The sequence below is a fragment of the Abramis brama genome, assembly GCF_963993115.1.
Source record: "Abramis brama genome assembly, chromosome: 6".
NCBI classification, from domain to species: domain Eukaryota; kingdom Metazoa; phylum Chordata; class Actinopteri; order Cypriniformes; family Leuciscidae; genus Abramis; species Abramis brama.
The window spans coordinates 21,672,816-21,690,872 of NC_139968.1; the positions used below are offsets into that span (position 1 = coordinate 21,672,816).

The 18,057-nt window shown below is 36.7% G+C and overlaps 4 protein-coding genes across 7 annotated transcripts; 2 read left to right on the forward strand and 2 right to left on the reverse strand.

Annotated features, from left to right (window-relative positions):
- The first annotated feature begins 1,351 nt into the window (after positions 1-1,351).
- On the forward strand, positions 1,352-5,289 carry tmem221 (transmembrane protein 221). Of its 2 annotated transcripts, XM_084116684.1 has the most exons (4): positions 1,352-1,491; positions 2,857-2,901; positions 3,515-3,600; positions 4,274-5,289. In XM_084116684.1, the coding sequence occupies exons 1-4, from the start codon at positions 1,364-1,366 to the stop codon at positions 4,774-4,776; spliced, it is 762 nt and encodes a 253-aa protein (XP_083972810.1). In that variant the 5' UTR covers positions 1,352-1,363; the 3' UTR covers positions 4,777-5,289. The 2 variants fall into 2 exon arrangements, with proteins under 2 accessions (XP_083972810.1, XP_083972809.1); XM_084116683.1 differs by lacking the exon at positions 1,352-1,491 and having other exon boundaries at positions 2,398-2,901.
- On the reverse strand, positions 3,636-6,479 carry borcs8 (BLOC-1 related complex subunit 8). Of its 2 annotated transcripts, XM_084116685.1 has the most exons (6): positions 6,319-6,479; positions 6,073-6,185; positions 5,760-5,824; positions 5,576-5,683; positions 5,296-5,381; positions 3,636-4,174 (listed from the first exon to the last, which is right to left on the reverse strand). In XM_084116685.1, the coding sequence occupies exons 1-5, from the start codon at positions 6,353-6,355 to the stop codon at positions 5,318-5,320; spliced, it is 387 nt and encodes a 128-aa protein (XP_083972811.1). In that variant the 5' UTR covers positions 6,356-6,479; the 3' UTR covers positions 3,636-4,174; positions 5,296-5,317. The 2 variants fall into 2 exon arrangements, with proteins under 2 accessions (XP_083972811.1, XP_083972812.1); XM_084116686.1 differs by lacking the exon at positions 5,296-5,381 and having other exon boundaries at positions 6,319-6,462.
- Positions 6,480-6,972: 493 nt separating this feature from the next.
- Positions 6,973-8,617, forward strand: rfxank (regulatory factor X-associated ankyrin-containing protein). Of its 2 annotated transcripts, none has more exons than XM_084116249.1 (8): positions 6,973-7,326; positions 7,439-7,550; positions 7,630-7,695; positions 7,775-7,875; positions 7,941-8,066; positions 8,144-8,210; positions 8,285-8,365; positions 8,455-8,617. In XM_084116249.1, the coding sequence occupies exons 2-8, from the start codon at positions 7,460-7,462 to the stop codon at positions 8,523-8,525; spliced, it is 603 nt and encodes a 200-aa protein (XP_083972375.1). In that variant the 5' UTR covers positions 6,973-7,326; positions 7,439-7,459; the 3' UTR covers positions 8,526-8,617. The 2 variants fall into 2 exon arrangements, with proteins under 2 accessions (XP_083972375.1, XP_083972376.1); XM_084116250.1 differs by having other exon boundaries at positions 7,024-7,326; positions 7,442-7,550.
- Positions 8,618-8,636: 19 nt separating this feature from the next.
- Positions 8,637-10,725, reverse strand: nr2c2ap (nuclear receptor 2C2-associated protein). The gene is made up of 5 exons (XM_084116251.1): positions 10,630-10,725; positions 10,438-10,528; positions 10,239-10,344; positions 9,163-9,231; positions 8,637-8,960 (listed from the first exon to the last, which is right to left on the reverse strand). Exons 1-5 carry the CDS (start codon positions 10,665-10,667, stop codon positions 8,839-8,841), a joined length of 426 nt encoding a protein of 141 aa, XP_083972377.1. The 5' UTR covers positions 10,668-10,725; the 3' UTR covers positions 8,637-8,838.
- Positions 10,726-18,057: the final 7,332 nt, after the last annotated feature.

Below are 18,057 nucleotides of genomic sequence, written 5' to 3' on the forward strand. Positions count from 1 at the left end.
TCTCAGAGGCTTCAGTTCCCCTCAGAGAGTTTAATCTGCATGTCATCTGATGCAAGAATTAGCAAACTCATGTCATGCTCCCGAAAGTCCCTCAGCATCCCCACTGCAGGAAGCTCAGTGTATTCCCTTCAGTCTGGAGAGAATACATAAAAACAGTGATTTTAAAAGGCATTTTGAATATGGCTTATACATATCTGAAAAATGGACCAAATTCAAAATACATTTTCACAGTGATGCCAGAAGAACCATTTTTTGGATTCCCCAAAGAACCTTTCAGTGAACAGTTTTCAAAAGAAAATTATTAGTGTGAAGAACATTTTAAACCTTAACCTTTTTGTACTATAAACAACCTTTTGTGCAAATGAAAAGTTTCCATGGATGTTAAAGGTTCTTCATGGAACCTTAGATGCCAATAAAGAAACTATATTTGATTCTGAAGAAATAACCTTTCACAGAACAGTTCTTGAAAGAACCATTTTTTATTAGTTTAAAGAACTATGTGTCTGCAAAAAGAGAGAAAAGGTCTGAGTCGAGCAACGTTTCTCAGATGGTAAAAAGCAGTTTTAGAGATGTATTTTATATGTGCTTCAAATGTTAACTGAGGATCAAAAATTACACCAAGATTCTGCACCTGTGAAGTGGGAATGTACCAATCTGCTTTAATTCAGTTTTGGAGCCGTTCAGCTAGGAACCTATTCTGCATCCATATACTGATCTCTGCTAGACAACTAGGCAAAGCTATTAATGAGCAATGGACATCAGGACTAGTGGTGATGTAAATCTATGTATCATCTGTATCATTATTTCCTGATGATGTGCCCAAGTGGAAGCATGTAAATGTTAAATAAAATTGGACCCAACACTGAAACCTGAGGAACTCCCTGTCGAACAGGCACGGTATCAGATTTGTAATTACCCAAGCTTAGAAACTGGGCACGATTCGTTAAATAAGACCGAAACCGCAATTTCAAATTATGAAATGCGTTAAGTAAGAAAGTTAAAAAATCATACTAAGAATCAGAATAAGACTCTCATATAACTAGCCTATGACTTCTGGGTTTATGCATCAAACTAGTTCTTTCTTATACTATAAATGGCATGGTAGTCGGATGTAAACACTTTTTTAGGCAACTGGAACCTTTATGTAAAGTGCATTACAAATGTATAGTGGTTATTAAATTATACCTAACTTAATTGGGTCTCAGTCAAATAAAGGGAACTCTGGAAAGTGTCAAGTGTCAACTTGTTTTCTTTTTTTTCCCTGAAACTTCTCACTTCTGCTTTTGACAACATCAGCGGCCTGAAGTTTTTGTACATGTGGTGAGTCTCTCGGATTCAGAAATAGCCTCTCTGGTCAGCGTTCATGTTTAGGCGATTCTTCAGGCAATGTTTTTTTAGTGTCACGCTTATCACGTTAAGCACAGCGGCAGACCTCGAGTTCCCATCAGTCCATTCTGAGCAAAAAAACCCACCTGTGCATTCAGAGTTAAGGTAACAAGCAACGTTTCACCTTTATGCAGCTAAGCTTAAATACGATAACACTGAAGAAATATATGCCAATTTTAAATTACATTCAACATACAGATTGTAAATTTAAAAAAAAATAGATGATCAGTAGGTTATAACAACATATGTTTTCACATTGCTTTAACTCATCAAAATAAGTTAAGGAATTTCTTATTTTTTACAAGTTATAGCCTACAAGATTCAACTCATTTTTTAAAGTCTGTTGATTGTAATTTAAGTTGAAATGACAAACATCCAAGTTGATTGTACTTAAAAATGTAATGCAGCAACATTATTTTATGGTGCTTTTGTGCAAAATAATCATTCTTGTCATGCAAATGGGCCCATTTGAGCAAAAATGTTTTTGCATTCTAGCAAGTTAATAGTCATTTAATAAGAAATACTAGCTTTAGAAAAATAGAGATAAAAAGTCCTTTGTTGCTGATAAAGTTTTTAATGTTTTTTTTTTTTAATTACATTGCATTCATATACAGTATGCATTCACACACACACACACACACACACACACACACACATAAGCAAAATATGGGAAACTTCGACCATATTCTGGATTACCGGTGTTGACAAATAACACTAACTGTTCATATAAATGTTAAGAACTGTTAAAATACATATCAAAATATGTAATAAAATAATTTAAATAATAATCATATTTTTGTCCTAAATTTCGCTCATGCTGATGCACGCATATAGACTTTTATTATTAGTGCTTCACACCTGCTGCATGCACTGGATAACAAAACTGGGATGGCATATATTGGGAAGCGCGTTGCTTTTCAAAGGACAAATACGTGTAGGACGAGTAAGTTGCGGTATGGCTTCTTCTTAGACGAATAAATCCAAATAAAAAGTCCATTGTTGCATGAAATGTGTTTAATCTGGGGATTTAAAGTGGATCACATGCTCTGACTGAACAACAGCGGCACGAGAGCACGCGCATTCCACAGCAGCCTCTCGCGCATCGTTTGTTTTGCGCCTCAAGAAAACAGCGAGAAAGTAGAAGGAAAAATAGGAAAAACATCATTTTTGATGGACTATCGCGGTTTGTTTGTTAAGTAAATCGGACATTTATCCACTGTCGGACATGACGCATTCCTATAGTCAGCGTTCTCTCGTGGTGCTCGCGTTTTTAGGGATTTTATCCGCAATAATGTCCGTGTTATCCGTCATTTTGATTTGCCAGCTCCAAACGCAACAGGTTGTTCTAAAAGATTCGCCTACTTTCGTGTCGAGTGAGATCACAGCGGTGTTATTGCCCGTTTCTACGGTCCTCTCAGCCTTGTCTCTGACAATCAACTTGAGCTCAGTTGTTGTGTGTTTGCTTCACAGCTATTTCGCTACTGAAATATGCCGAGGAGAACCAGATACACAAAGGTAATGGAAAAACTTACTTGTGAAGTTACTTAATATGCGAGTTACAGAACGTCGAACCAAGCGAGTGACATTTATTCGAAAGAACGATAGTACAAGCTCACTTTTCAAGCAAAACAATGCCCCCCAAAAGAGTTTGTTTAGGTCTAAAATGATAATAGAGTAATACTCTACACAAAAATTATTTGTGGTTGTCTAACTTTAGTGGAACATTTCCATAGTACATGTGATGAATCACACCTTCAGTGAACGTGAGGTAAATTTACTTAATACATCTACTAAAAATCACATTGAAATGACTCAGGAAAGCAAAGTTAGTTCAACTTATTTGTGGATCAAGTGTCCAAACACTTTTGGGCCATTGTATATCAAACATAATTGCTATTTACTGGACCTTTGTATTTCATATTGAGCTCCAGAACCTTTTTCCAAGATATAGCCTAAACCAGGTTTGAACATTTTAAATGACTTCTAATTCAAAGTATAGAGCAGCATGAATGGTTGCTTTATGTATTCTAGCAGATCACTGATATCTATTTGTTTTGCAAATTGAGGCCCTGCTAGTAGTCCACACAACTAGAAGTGATCTATTTTGTTTTTTTGCTTATATTCCAAGGGCCGACTGGTTTTTATCGGATAGCAGGGCTGTCCGGCATGTGAACATTGGGCTGTTTTGCCTTGGAGTTTCAGTTTACTTAGCTGGTAAGTGGACATGAAAAACCACAGGAAAGTCAGACTTGAGTTATACTAAAAACTTTAATTATTAGATTCAGAATACGTGCATTTACAGAACTTAGTTAGAATAGAATTATAGTGCAAAACATCCCCCAAAGCAGCTTATAAATATATGCCGATCCTTACATCTTTTATACCAAAAGATAATGTCTTCTTTTTCATCTCTTTAGTATGGAAGCCCATTTCCACCTAAGAGTAAATAAAATAGTGGTAACTGCGATTTTATATATTCCAATTGTGACTTATATGTCACAATGTGGCATTAATTCTCATAAAACTGTGATATTTTCTTCACAGTTGCAACTTTTTATATTTCCCAACTGTGACTTTACATCTCGCAATGTGACTTTTTTGTTTTTAACTCAGAGGTGTAAATGGCCTTTCATACTTTAGAGTAGCAATCATCCTCAATATGACGTGGTGGCACCAACTGAATATGGCATATGGTTTCATCCAGTTCTTCATCAGTGATCAAGTTTATATCCCAGAGCTGTGCTTTTCTCCTCCATCCTTAAGCATGCCAGAATCCAAAGCTCTTTTCCTGTAAAGCAAAAGCATGTATATAGTGTATATTCATCATTCAGAAGTCATAGTATGGAGTGATTTGACATTAATATTTCTTTTTTTTCGTTCTTCACAGCCATGTCTATTTACATGATATTGGTGTTTGAGGTCGAGAGCGGCATAGCCAGCGTGTGTGTGCTCTCCTCTGGTGTTCTCGTTCTGCTACTTATCGTTATTCACTCCCTAATACGGGCCGCGCATACAGCCAAATCCTTCCGCAGTGAACACACCCACACCATGTACCACAACTACCCTGAAAACAACCCAGGAATCCGTACTTCGAACCTAAGCATTACGGAAAAGCCAATGAGGCAACACAGCTTAGCCAACCTGCACAGACATTACATGAACCCCGCTCACATCGATCCTAAATCGCTGTACTCGCCATCCAACGGGCCTCACGTTCACTCTAGTGATAAGGACGGCTACAGCGGCGGTGGGAGCGGACAGACACACCGGACCTTTTCAACAGAGTCTGGCCTGTTTCACACTCAGACAAAACCCTGGAATGGCGTCAACAGCGAGATGAGATCTGTAATAGCTCGCAAAGCCACGGTCAAGGATTCAACTTTAGTATGAATAGTATCACATCCACTTTTGTGTCAAGATGTGCACTACATATATAGTGGCTATACATTATTGTCTTATAAGGCGGCCAAATTATGTATGTGACATTTAAAGCAAAATATGTAAAAAAAACAGGCTTTATTTTTGTGGACCTAATATCACCTTACAAGTGTTAGAAATCACACTAACAGATTTTAAAATAATATTGTGAAATTACTACTGAAATACTTGAGAATTTGTGAAGCTGTAATCGCTTATCGCTTAAAATACAATTGTTTATTCAATGCGCTACAGTAAACATGATTTGCTATAGAAAAATACAACTAAAAAAATGAAGATGCAATGACAAATGACATACACCATAATAAATTAAATATGTGGGTGAAGCCGATTTGAATTGGTATTTAAAAATGTGTCATAATAAATTTGAAATACAATGAAAATGTGTCTGATCTTTTAACAATTTTGTATATTAACCACTAAATTACTACTAACACTGATGTAGAAAGACACAAAAATGAAGCAACTAACCTTGGAGAAAGATTTCCATGAGTCAAGGTGGTGTGACCGAAGTGTGTGTGGGTGTATCGTTTGGATTAATATCAGGCATCACAGCACTGAAGCCACATGCATGTTTAAAAACAGAAAAAGTGAGCAACTTAAAAGTGAAGCAATCAAGCAAAGAAAAATGAAAGCATGAAAATGTCACATTTACATTTAACAAGTGATATATAAAACTACAAAAAAAATGGAAAAGAATAATAGTGAATGCGTTGAATTGCAATGGGTTGAAATGGATAGTGACTACAACCTCCGTCCCTGCGAGGTGCTCATCTGTTCCTTCAGTGAAATGGCTTGGCGCAGAAGACCATCTATGTTCTTGAAATAGAGGCTACTGTTTGTCATGCTTTTAACCGCACTGAAAGAAAAACAGCCATGAAGTATGTACATAATATGAATAATCAATTTGTCGGTTTATGTAATGGAAATCTTACCTGCATGCATATTCAACAGTGTAGATTGCTCCCTGACTCTGTTCCTCCCAGCTCTGCATGTCTGTCTACAAATTCATAATTCATTACAACACTAAAGACAGCTTAGGACGTACATGTGTTTAAGTGTTAAAGATAATGTACCTGGCAGACAAAAAATTAATAATATTTTATTATTCATTTTATACATTTTATTTATAATATACTTTTCTCATACCCAAAGCTCTACAAGTATAAATACTTTGTAACAACAATTTGTAAGTAATCTACCGAGCACTGGATATACCGTAGGCTGAGCGATATCAATGAAACGCACCTTGTGTTGCACGAGCTCTGGTAGGGATCTCCTGACGTGCTCCTGTAACCTATAAAGCGCTATAGACGGTTCATTGGCCAACACATACATACTCTCTGTGAATTTATCAGTCACTGTAGAAGAAATAAAGAAAACAAGGCATCAGCATCTCTTCAATAGGTTCATAACAAATCAGAAACGGCGTCTAATACGCTCTGTTATCTAAATTAAAAGTTATGAAACATGAATCAACATGCACACGGATACCTCTTTTTACTTTTAATTGCATTTCTTGATCCTCCATTTTTATTATCAATGTATGACATGAATTTCCTTCTGTGTTATCAATGCGCCGCTGTATCCCTACGATTGTGCTCCCAAAACATCATCCGTAGTAACACCAGCCCAATAACGAGTTCCTAGCCACTAGTTCGAATCTTCTGAATCGACTCACCAAAAAGATTCATTCACTGAATTGTTCAGTTGCCCTTTCTGCAGATTACAACATTTACGAAGGAGTCATTGAACGATTCGTTAAAAATACCGAGTCGTATTTTGAAATAGACTAGTAGACTGAAATAAGTCTACTTATTTCAGTCTACTAGTCTATTTCAAAATACGACTCGGTATTTCAGCAGCTGCTGGGCTGACTATTATAAGCTCTTGAAAAAGACAAGCAAGCAAGCAGACAAAAATATGTTTCAATAATGTTCTTAAGCTATTTTAATAGTGGGTTAATTTATTATAAGTCACTGTACACATTCATAATCATTCCATCCAGCCTAATAACGAATAAACTCAGAATAAAAACTCCTACGCAGTGAAGGGGGCGTATTGATTCCATAGATCCAACCAATGAAATGCTTTTCCCCAGCCCGCACTCGAATGCTATTGGCTCCAGCTGTAGTCAGTCTTTGAAGGCAGGAAAGCAAGTCACGCGCTTAAAAGAGTCAGTGAATGAAAGTGAACTAGAACGATTCTTTAAAGATTCGTTCAAAACCACAGAATCGTTCACGAAAACCACTTCCAGCTCTAATTGTTTAGAAGGATGCGATTAAGTTTGCAGCCAAAAAGTACAATATATATGATGAGAAAAGTACTTCATACGGTGTGATTCATTAGTGTGCGGTTCGTGTTGAGCTCAATGCACATTAAGTCTCCTATTTCAGTTTCACTTTTGCAAACGAATCAGGAAACAAAAGCAGCATATGTGATCTTACAAGCCTGTGAAGTTTAAGATCAAAGTATTTGCTCATAAAGTGTAAGGAATCGAAGGTAAGATACTCCTAAGAGACATTTTATTATTTCATATTAGTAATAAACAATATAGGTTACATAGTAATTTTGTGCTAACATTGCTTATTTTCTAAATTGCGTACATTTAAAGCAGGTGTAATGATCAGTGATTATGGAAAACAGACTTGACGAGAACCACTCGACCACTCTGACGAATAAACAGCGTGGGAATGAGGTCACAGTCCGACCGGCCACTTTAGATAGTGAGTCATTCGCCTCCTTCCAAATGCACGAAATGCAGCCTTTTTGAACATAATTGTGAGTTTTAATTATGCCTTGTAGACCTCTCAATTCATCAGCTGGCAGCCCATGGAGAGATTTCACAACTGGAGATACATTTATCTAAAGGTACCCATAAATAAACAACATATAGGTATCCAACGCTTGCTGAAATCAATAAACAACATATGTATGGGTAATCTTGCAGACAGCTCTCTGCTTAACTGTCAAGATGAGCGAGGTTTCACACCCCTAATGTGGGCTGCTGCATTTGGAGAGATAATGGTGGTAGAGTTCCTCCTTCAGAAGGTGAGAAAGACACATTTTTTATCCACTGCGACAATATATTATTATATGATATTATATTACATTAGGGAGCAGATCCGAGAACACTAGCTCGGGAACGAGAAAGTGCCCTGTCTTTGGCCAGCGCAGGAGGATTTGCAGATATTGTTAATATTCTCCTACAACATGACATTGAGATTGATTCCTATGACTGGGTATGAACAATTTAATTATTATTATTATTTTTTACAACATTTTACACAAACATTAATGCTTTCAATTTCAAACACAGAATGGTGGGACCCCTCTTCTCTATGCAGTTCGTGGTAATCACATTAAATGTGTTGAAGCTCTCCTAAGTAAGTCTTTTCAAAATATTCACACATTTTGTTTTATTATTTGTGATGACTAACTTAAGTAAGTTTGTGTTTAGGATGTGGGGCTGATATCACGTTCGAGGCAGACTCTGGATACAGTCCTGTTGCCCTTGCTGTTGCGTTGGGCCATAAAAAAGGCAAGTAATTCCTTACAGTATACTGATATGCAAATAATCCATCTTATTTTATTAATTAATAACTGACTACTCTACCAACTCATTTGCAGTGCAAAAATTTCTTGAAGATCACATTTTGAAGCTGTTTCGGGGACCAGTTTCAGTGTCGGAGAACACATGAAGCAAAGGACTGCTCTTTGAAGACTTTACAATAATCCTGCATAGCTTTATTTTGACATGAAAGAAAGAACAAATCTGTTTTTCTACTTTTTTTTATTAAAAAACACTTTTACAAACATGCAGTTCATGTGTGTTGACCTCAAAAGGCACGTGAATAATCTGTAGAACCTCTGTAGAAATGAGATGCGATCAAAAGTAACATCAGTTGATGCTTTCCCTGTGAGTAGGTGGGAATAAACTCCACATCCAGAGGTGAAAACAAGCTGGTTGGCATTCCCGCCTCTTCATACTTCCTCTGTCCTTTTCTCAAAACATTACAAAACCTTTTCCCCCAGGATATCCAATGTGTAAACAATTATTCTTCCAAAAAAGTCAGCACTGTTTTCAAACACTATTTTCAGCCTCTGCACTAAAGGGGCATCTTGAATGGGAAAACTGTGGGTGAAGAATCAAGGATTTGATAAGCTTGGGATAAAATGAAGACACAGGCAATTTGGCCATTGAAGTGTAGAAGGCACCGGAAATGTCCACTAATTCTGGTGGAGTTTAAATGATAGTCAATCTGAGAGAATATGGTGATTAAATGCATTTAAAAGTGGACGGTGCTGAAGAATAATATTGCACCACATGGAAGGATATTTGTAGACAGTTGTTGTCCTCTGGATAGAAGTCTAAAATATGTTCAAGGTCCTCTTCTTTGGCAGAACCTGTAGAAGAGAAAGCATTTTAATGGCTCTTACTCATATCAACAACTGTATTAGGCCTATTTGTGTGACTTAATCTTTAGTATACTCGTAATGGAGCACAACAGTGACACTTTTTAAGTGATGTTGTAAGTGGTTTCTTCGTAGACGTTTAACAAAAACTTAAGTGCTGTAACAAATTTTACTTGCATAATCTTGCACATTCAGGGTGAGAATATTTAAGAACAATTACCAACAAAATACAGTACGTTTTTGAAATGCAAGCAAAAATCACAAGCAAGAGTGGTATGTTTCCGATTATATATATATATATATATATATATATAAAAAAAAATGGTATTATAAAGTAATGTTTTTTCCATGTGAATGTAGCAAAGTTTATCAAGGAATCAGTTGAATGAATGATTCAATGACTCACACATTAAGGCTATCACTTGTTACTAGACTGAAACAGCATTTTTGAACGAATCAGCACAACCGGTCACCCACATCACAAACAAAACGATCCAATCAATTTTCTCGCTAAATTTTCTCTTGTTTTTTCATTTATTTATTATGATTAATTGCAAAATATGATTACGACAAAATGACACAAACAGTACATTTTCAACTAAAAACTGACATGGAAGGCTCAACACATAACCATATAAAATCCAAGACAGTGACAGACCAAGGACGACACATTTTTTCTTGTCCGAGAAGCATTTTACTCGGATATACGTCACAACAGGGAAGAAAAGACGATCGTTTCCGTTTCATTAACATGTATTACATTTTAGATTATACAAAATAAAACAAAAATAGCATATAAAATACAAAATAAGTTCATAAAAAATATTTGCAAAGGTCTATTGGACTTCGCGGTAGTTATAAACACTATTCTTCAAAACAACGTCAATCACAGGAAACTGCATAAGCATAGTATGGGCTAACTTACCATGCTAACAACCTCGGAGCTCATGGGTAGTGTTACCACTAAAAGCTGTTGTTTGTGTTGAGTGTTGACTGACCTTTTAATTTACAAGATTTTCCTGAAAACCCTCCTTGGAACTGCAGTATGAGCTCTGATACTTTCACAGGCTGTGGAAACTCGAAGGCAACCCACTGAGATTCACCCTATTAAAAACAAAAATAGGTAAAACGGGTTAAGGATGAGACAACCACACTTGTTTAGCAACACGAAACGTCGCATCATCTCGGCAAGATCACCTGGTCAGAATTCCAGCACGTCTCCTCATTGGAATCAAACATGAACTTCTTCCCGAACTGTTTGACATCTCTGTTTAGCACAGAACTCACCCTGTGTGACAGAAACCTCATTTACATAGTTCCTACTGCGTTATGCGTATGTTTTACAACAAATATACAGACCTAGTTAATATAAAACACCCACGTTTTTACCTGCTTTGTGTGTTGTTACAAATCAATGACTCTGCCATCTTAAAATCGACCTTTCAACTGTGGGCAAAAGAGAAGACAGACATGCGCAATTTCACGACAGTGAGGGCAGTATGTAATTCACTTCTCTGCCGTTAGATGTCAGTGTCGCTCCTCAAATTGATAGCCACGGAGAGTCATATTTTTGGCCTCAACTCCGCTTGAACAGTCCAGAACTGGATGTAAATACTGTGCATTTTACCAAACTCGATATTATTTTTGCGCAGAATCATTTGTTAAGCCAGAAGCAGCCAGTTAGGCAGATTCCAACATGGACAGGTTGGCTTGTAAATTATGAGCAAAGCAAGGTAATGGATAATATGAGTTAGACTACATTCAATTCAGATTGCATATAGTCGAGTTGGGGTCAGCCCTATGTTCCCACAGCCCTATGTTCCCACATTTTTTTACGATTTGTCTAAACCCCAGTTACGGGTAGGTTTAGGGGTGGGGCCATTTGTGGGAACATAGGGCTGTGGGAACATAGACATGATCCCATTGAGTTTATGCAGTTCATAGTAATATAAATTAATTTCAGTTTTTAATCTTTAAGGACAGCTTTTGATTGTCTGTAAAATCTGGAACCTGAAGAAAAACCACATTAGAACCACATACACTGGAGTGGAAAGATAATTTTAGACTTGTTTATTAATATTTTTTCAGGTGACACACGTTCTGTGTATTTTTGAGTGTGACTTGACAGAGCACCACATTTGCTGTCACAATCTTCTCTCTCGTCTTATTTGCATCAGTTACAGCTTTAATCTAAAACTGCGTTAGGCTATTTTTGGAATAAATGTTTTCTTGCTGTACAGAGAAGCAAGATCAGAGAAAGAGAGGGATTGACAAGATTATAAATAAACTTTCCAGCTTCAGTTTGTTTTATCGGTGTTAAGGTTTACAATCGATGGGCCGATTAAACAGAGAGGGCGGACGCTTTAAAACCTCAAGATCACAATAAATTTCCAGCCTGATTTTTAACAAAAACACACTTAACTGTAGGGCTGGGTATTGACACCGATTTCACAATTCGATTCGATTTCGATTCACAAGCTTGCGATTCGATTCGATTTCGATTACGATTCGATTCGATTCAATATCGATTATTTTGGATATCAGGTACAATACATTGTAAATTTTCTCAAGGAAAACTGGAAAATAAAAGGGAAAAAAATTATTGTAAACTATGGGAGTCAGTTGTAGCCTATAGGCTTCATTAGCCTACTATAATATTGAAGGTAAAAATTAACTGATTTGTATACAAACACTTAAAATACACTTTTATTTATTTTTATAATAATAAAGTTCTATGAAAATATAAAAATTTAAATGGTGGCTGTCATAAAAACTTTCCAGATTTATTCAAACATGCATTAAATATTGAATTATAAATAATGATTATGTAATATGGTGCATATATTTAGCAAAATGCTCCTCTCTAGAGTTAATTTTTCCAGCTGACTAACGAGTTTATGGTCACTGGATATGGTTTTTCTGAGGTAAATGTGACGTTACATGACATTGTTTACTAACGTCTTTCCACGGTTGAAACACTGATTGAGCGATTCCATGTGAATGATACGGACTTCGATAAGTTGTACTCTATCTCTTAACACACTTTCAGATGCTCATTCGTGTTTATTTCTCGCTGTAACTGGTGTTATTAAGGCAAGAGAAGATCATGTGCGCTCCGCGTTGCTGCTTCTCTAGAGCTGAGCCAGAGCGATCTCACGCCACAGCGCCAAAACGTATTATGTTTTTGAATTTCGTAAGAAAATGGACGTAATTTGAAATCTGAGACTTTGTTTCATATCAATAATAACAAAGCACAAAGATTATTGCGATTTATTGGATGGGATGCGCGCATCAATGTTCCATTAATTCATCAACTGAAAACAGGATGACTAATCGATTCTTGGGATTTAAGAATCGATATTGTTTCGTAAAAATGAGAATCGATTAAAATCGAGAAATCAATATTTTTTACCCAGCCCTACTTAACTGCACTTAATACAAGGAACAATTGAACTCTGGAATTCTTAGACAATACAAATCTTTGCTATACAGTAGGCCTATGTTATACAATATCTGTAAAATGGCTGGTATTATGATACCTAAATGACCCTTTGCTAAGCTCCGCCTTAGTTACTGACCAATCCTGACTTAGCAACTGTTGCCATGCGCCATGTTATAGACAAGCTTTTTCTCTTTTCCAGTTTATGTTAATGGACAATCTGTGTGTTTGGACCATTTTAAGTTGAATTTTACAGAAATTACCTCCCCCACCCCCTGTAAATGAATCTGTGCTTCAGCCCTCATTTCCAAATTAATATCCTACATTTGTTTCAAGGAAAATTAATGATAACAATTTAATTCAATTCAGGTCAAAGTAGACTTCAGGTATTGATTCAGGTCAACGTAGAGGCCAGAGTAGCTAAAGAGATCACAGTACAGTCAAATTATTGTATTATTATATATTTTTGAGTTCTGCTAACTTATAGGGTATACAGTGTAGTAAATGCATTGTATAAATGTTAGGAACTGTTCTTTTTAACTTAAAGTCGTCACTTGTAATCGCGTTCATGTTAAGCGTCTCTCTTTTCAGTCAACTGCCTTGATTCTGATTTGCAGTCTCTGCAGTTTTGAATCATGTTACTGCTTCATTTAACAATTTCTTTCAAGACAAAATGGCAAATGAAATGCTTGCAATGTCACACTTCATTCCAGCTCACGTACGAGTAATATCCATTCAATTTTTACTACTTTATGAGCACACAAGGAACTCTAATTCTTTCTAATGGGATTTTTTAAAATCTTGTCTTGAGTTAGCAGTGTAGCTAAGTGTTTTTGTGTGTGTGTGTGTGTGTGTGTGTATGTACAGGTCATTAGTGATGGACGCTTACGAAACACCCTTTGTGAAGCTTTTGTTTCAAACCAGTGATTTGGAGCATGCATCAAGTCAAGGTATTTCAGTAAACGAGGCTTTGTTACATCATAACTGTTTTGAAATTTGTCGAAATTTCAATGGTTTGAAAATTTAACCCATAAACCTGTGTCTGTATGGTTTTTACCTGATCTCAGAACCAATTTGTAGACATTTATTGACACATTTGTATGATAAAAAGGAAGAGTTGTAGTTAAAAGTCTCTGATTGGTCTGATTAACCAAGTTCTCCATAAAATTAACAAAACAAGCCAACAAGACACTTCATATTTAATAGTATTAGATCATTTGTTATTGTGTTTAATAGATCACACCTTCAATAAAACATTTGAAATTGGTTTGTAAAAGGCACTGAAAATCAACAGAAACCAAAAAATGATTTGGGGTTTCAAGCACTGGATTGGTCAGTAAAACATTTAAGGCGGGGCTTAGTTCTGTTTGATAATATTGCAATAAATTACAGCCATTTTACAGTGAAATTCAATTTGTGCAATATGTTAAGCATGAAGAAGCCATAAAATCTGTTATATTGCTGTTGATTTTCAATCATGGCTCTGAGTTGAAAATCACCACTCAAAGAATGATATATGGATGGCATTTTCTTTTTGCATGCCGTAGGTTGAAACGATATTCACAGCCAATCAATTATTCCGATGCCATTTGATGTCCCATAAGGCACTCTGTGCTTTAATAAGCTGAAAATGGCTCCAAATAGAAGACACATCTGTTTGCTCTGGAGCAATTAGCGATATGTCTGAGCCGTTCCATGGTTTTTGGCAAGTCTCGTGTACTTGTCCCCGGCACCAGAATTTTCTGCTTCAATATTAGCTCGACTCATAATTAAACCCTTTAGGAGCGAAGCATTTGCACAATATGCTCGGCCGCTTAATTCCGTTAGAAAGTGCAGTAGCCCGTGCTTTATTCTCTTACAACTGCAAGCAAAAGATTTTGATTATTGTCTCTTTTCCAGTACATTGTCTTAGAGAGGCTGGCAGTCATTATTCATGGTGAACATGTGTGCTACTGCCAGCACTAAATTAGAAGAAAGATGGATGGACGCAGAAAAGAAGATTGATGACAAGGAAATATTCAGTATGTGCTCTAATCACTGTTTGTTAAATAGAAAGCTTTCAGTTGCTAATGGATGGTTTAGTCTTTGTAATGGTGATGTTAGGGAAACCAGCTTTGAAATGTGCTTGTCAACTTTAGGTATTTGCCTAGGCGCATATTTGCCATAATTCAAATGGTGAAAGCTGTTTTCATCCCATTGGATAGAAAAATCTCAAGCCAGATCTTGGTAACACAAGCAATGCGATTAATTGGAGGGATTTTAAAAAGACGATTCTGCCAATTAACAGCATTTGCAGCAAAATGTTGATTACTACAAACAATATTATTACAATTTGTCCCTAGTTTTCTTTATAAAAAGCAAAAATCAAGGTTACGGTAAGGCATGCAGTTTTTGTAGCATTCAAAAGAAGAAATATGAAGCTTATACTTTTTAAACAGGCACTTGCATCTGTTAAAATGTGTATTATTTGAGCCGTAAAGTGGTTCAAATCATAATTTGTACAGTTGTTTCAGGGTTTATGGTGTTTTTACGGCTACAAAGTTGTAAAATTGGCTATAACTTTACACAAGTGTTTTTCCCCCTTCCAAAATCACTCATATACTGTTTGCGTCTTGTGGCTGTACTATTGAAACGAGTATTTTAATGTTAACGGATTGCCACTTTCACTTTCATTGTAAGTGCCGCACTGTAACTCAATTTTTTGCGTTTCTTTTAAGAAATTAATTAATTTAAGTTGAAATTAATTGATTCAGTATTATGCCTCAAATCATGAGATTAACTTTTGCTCAACCCGTAATATTTCTCCAGTCTCCTGTTTCTCTGATTTTGATCCTGAGAAAAATACTCAAGTTATCTCACATGAGCAATAGATTACAACTGGAGCAATGTCAGCTTCATCTCTGTAGAATAACTGCAGGGCTTACTATCACCTTTTGGCAAATGAGAGACCTCAGCAGCACTGTCCTGTTGTCAAGCCATTGCACTTTGTCATGGTACATTGTGAACAGAGCAGTAAATTCCCTTGGCTATTGGTTCTACTGTAAAAACGGCCTGCATCAGCAGGGTTTGTGAAGTGTGCCCTTTTTGGTTTAAATACTCCACTGGTGCTCGACCTAAATCGCCTAAGGGCTAAAAGAAGAAGAACCTGCAATATTGAACATTTTACACTTCTCCATTTGGGACTAGTGCCAGGTTACCGCTGTGGTTTGAGCTGTTACAAAACATAGTGAGCTGTCTACCTAGACAGCATTTTAATGCCCTGTCCCAGACGAAAGATGACCAATCGTGGCTATTTCTGTGGTCGTTGCTCCTAAACGGTGGTCCAACGTGGTACAGTGAGAGAGATTCAAAGACGGCCGTTAGATAACCTGCGATCATTTTCTGATAGTGTCAGAACTTTAGCTTGACCATATCATTTATTTAATTTAGTATTGAAAACTAGTGATAAAAATGGCTAAATCCTATTAGAAAAATAGACCATCAACTGATAATCATCTGCTATGCATTTTTCAGAGTATTGAGGTGCATTCACACCATGTCGGAATTATCATAATTATGAGATTCCGACTTGTTAGAAGTGTTTACGTCCCCGTAGGACTCGTAATTACAACTTGTAAACAAATTTTCGTAGAGCTCCTTGTATCATGTGAACGCTGTACCACCTGACCACATTTAGGTGTTGATAATGTTGCCATAGAAACGCATATTTCCGAGTCCAAGAACGTGAACAGCTCTGAGAACATCATGTTTTGTCATCTCGTAATTACGATAATCAAGACATGGTGTGAACGCAGCATTGTGTCATCAGCTCAACGGCAACATGCTAACAGTTGTAAATAAAACAAAGATTATTGGAGTATATTTGACAAGAAAATACTATTTCAAAATTTCTCGTTTAATTTAATGTTACTTGCCATTTCTTCGTAATTCGTAATTATTTATGAATTTTACTAGCAATTTCTGAGTGAAATTTGTTTCAAAGACATTTCATTTCAGCTTCCAATTGTGTTAGAATCCTGGCTTGGGGCTGTTTACATGACACCGTTTTCAAAACTTTTTATGCATTTTGGCTGTTCATTTACAGGACAGCAGCGTTTTGGGGGCCTGAAAACGCAAACTTTTAGAAAATGGGTTTCAAAGTGCAAGTTTTTGAAAATGATACTGTTTATCGCCTCAGCGTAAACTACAAAAATGCAAATTTGTAAAAACGGCGACATTATGCGCATATGTATTACGTGTTCAGTCTATAGGCGCATGCTGTTTCTTTACAAAGTGACATCGCCATCTACTGGCCTGGCATGAATAATACAGCATTTGTAGTCCTTTTTTGTGGATCCGTGTGAATGGGGATCATTTTGACAGCATTGTCGTCTGTGCGCGTTTAACAAAAAGGAAAACCTTTTCCGTTTTTAGTACATCATTGCCACGTAAACGTACCCTTAGAAGACAGTTGCCTACCTAGGATGTAGACAGCAGCACAGCTCACTGGGCTTTGGAACAGATGCCTTCCATACCACAGATTCCTCATGCCTTTAGTTGTTTTAGCATTCATAGAAGGACATAAGAGGTCATTTGTTGGCATGGTGATTCAATTTGCCTGTTGTTAAACTCTTGGTCTGTGCATGAGAGTAAGTAATGTGTTGCAGATCAAATGAAAAATAAACATCTAGAGTGCAAATTAAATTACTATGAGTGCCATTTCAATGCGCTGTTTAAAGCATCATCAAGGCTGTTTTAGTCAAAAAACCCTTTCCACATAAAAGACAAATCATTTGCCGAACGCACTAAATTTTCACAAGGTCATGTTGTTATATGAACAAATTGACCAATGTGTTCTTTTTGAAGGTCCTTCTGTGCGCTTTTCAGGCTGTGAGTTGTATTCGATTACTAGTTTCCCCAGTGCATTTTCTTTCCCAATGACTTGAATGAAAACAGCTGCCTCACACAGTCGCCTACATCCGTGAGAAACAAAGGTGTGAATCCTTGCTAGTTTCGCACAGGCTTTATGCCTTTTACTTGAACTTTAGATTAACCTTGCAAATTGCTTTTACTGCTATTATCACAGAATAACACCTTGAATTAGAATGATTCCATCACATTAACTGAGACGTACACCAACCGACAGCAGTGAACATCTGGGCGGCTCAACATGAAATGTTTGTGGATTACTGGTTGAGAACCAGATAATATCTTACCATGCAAAGAGTCCACCTCTAATAGGGAGCCACTGGAGCATTTTGAGTCTGTGCATATTTGTAGGGGTTCAGAGAGGTGGTGGTCTCGAAGTCCAACAGCTGCCAAAAAGGACTTCATCATGACTGGGTCAATTCAGTTGCTGCTAGTTCAATTCAAGCTCCAATATTGTACAATCCAATTGA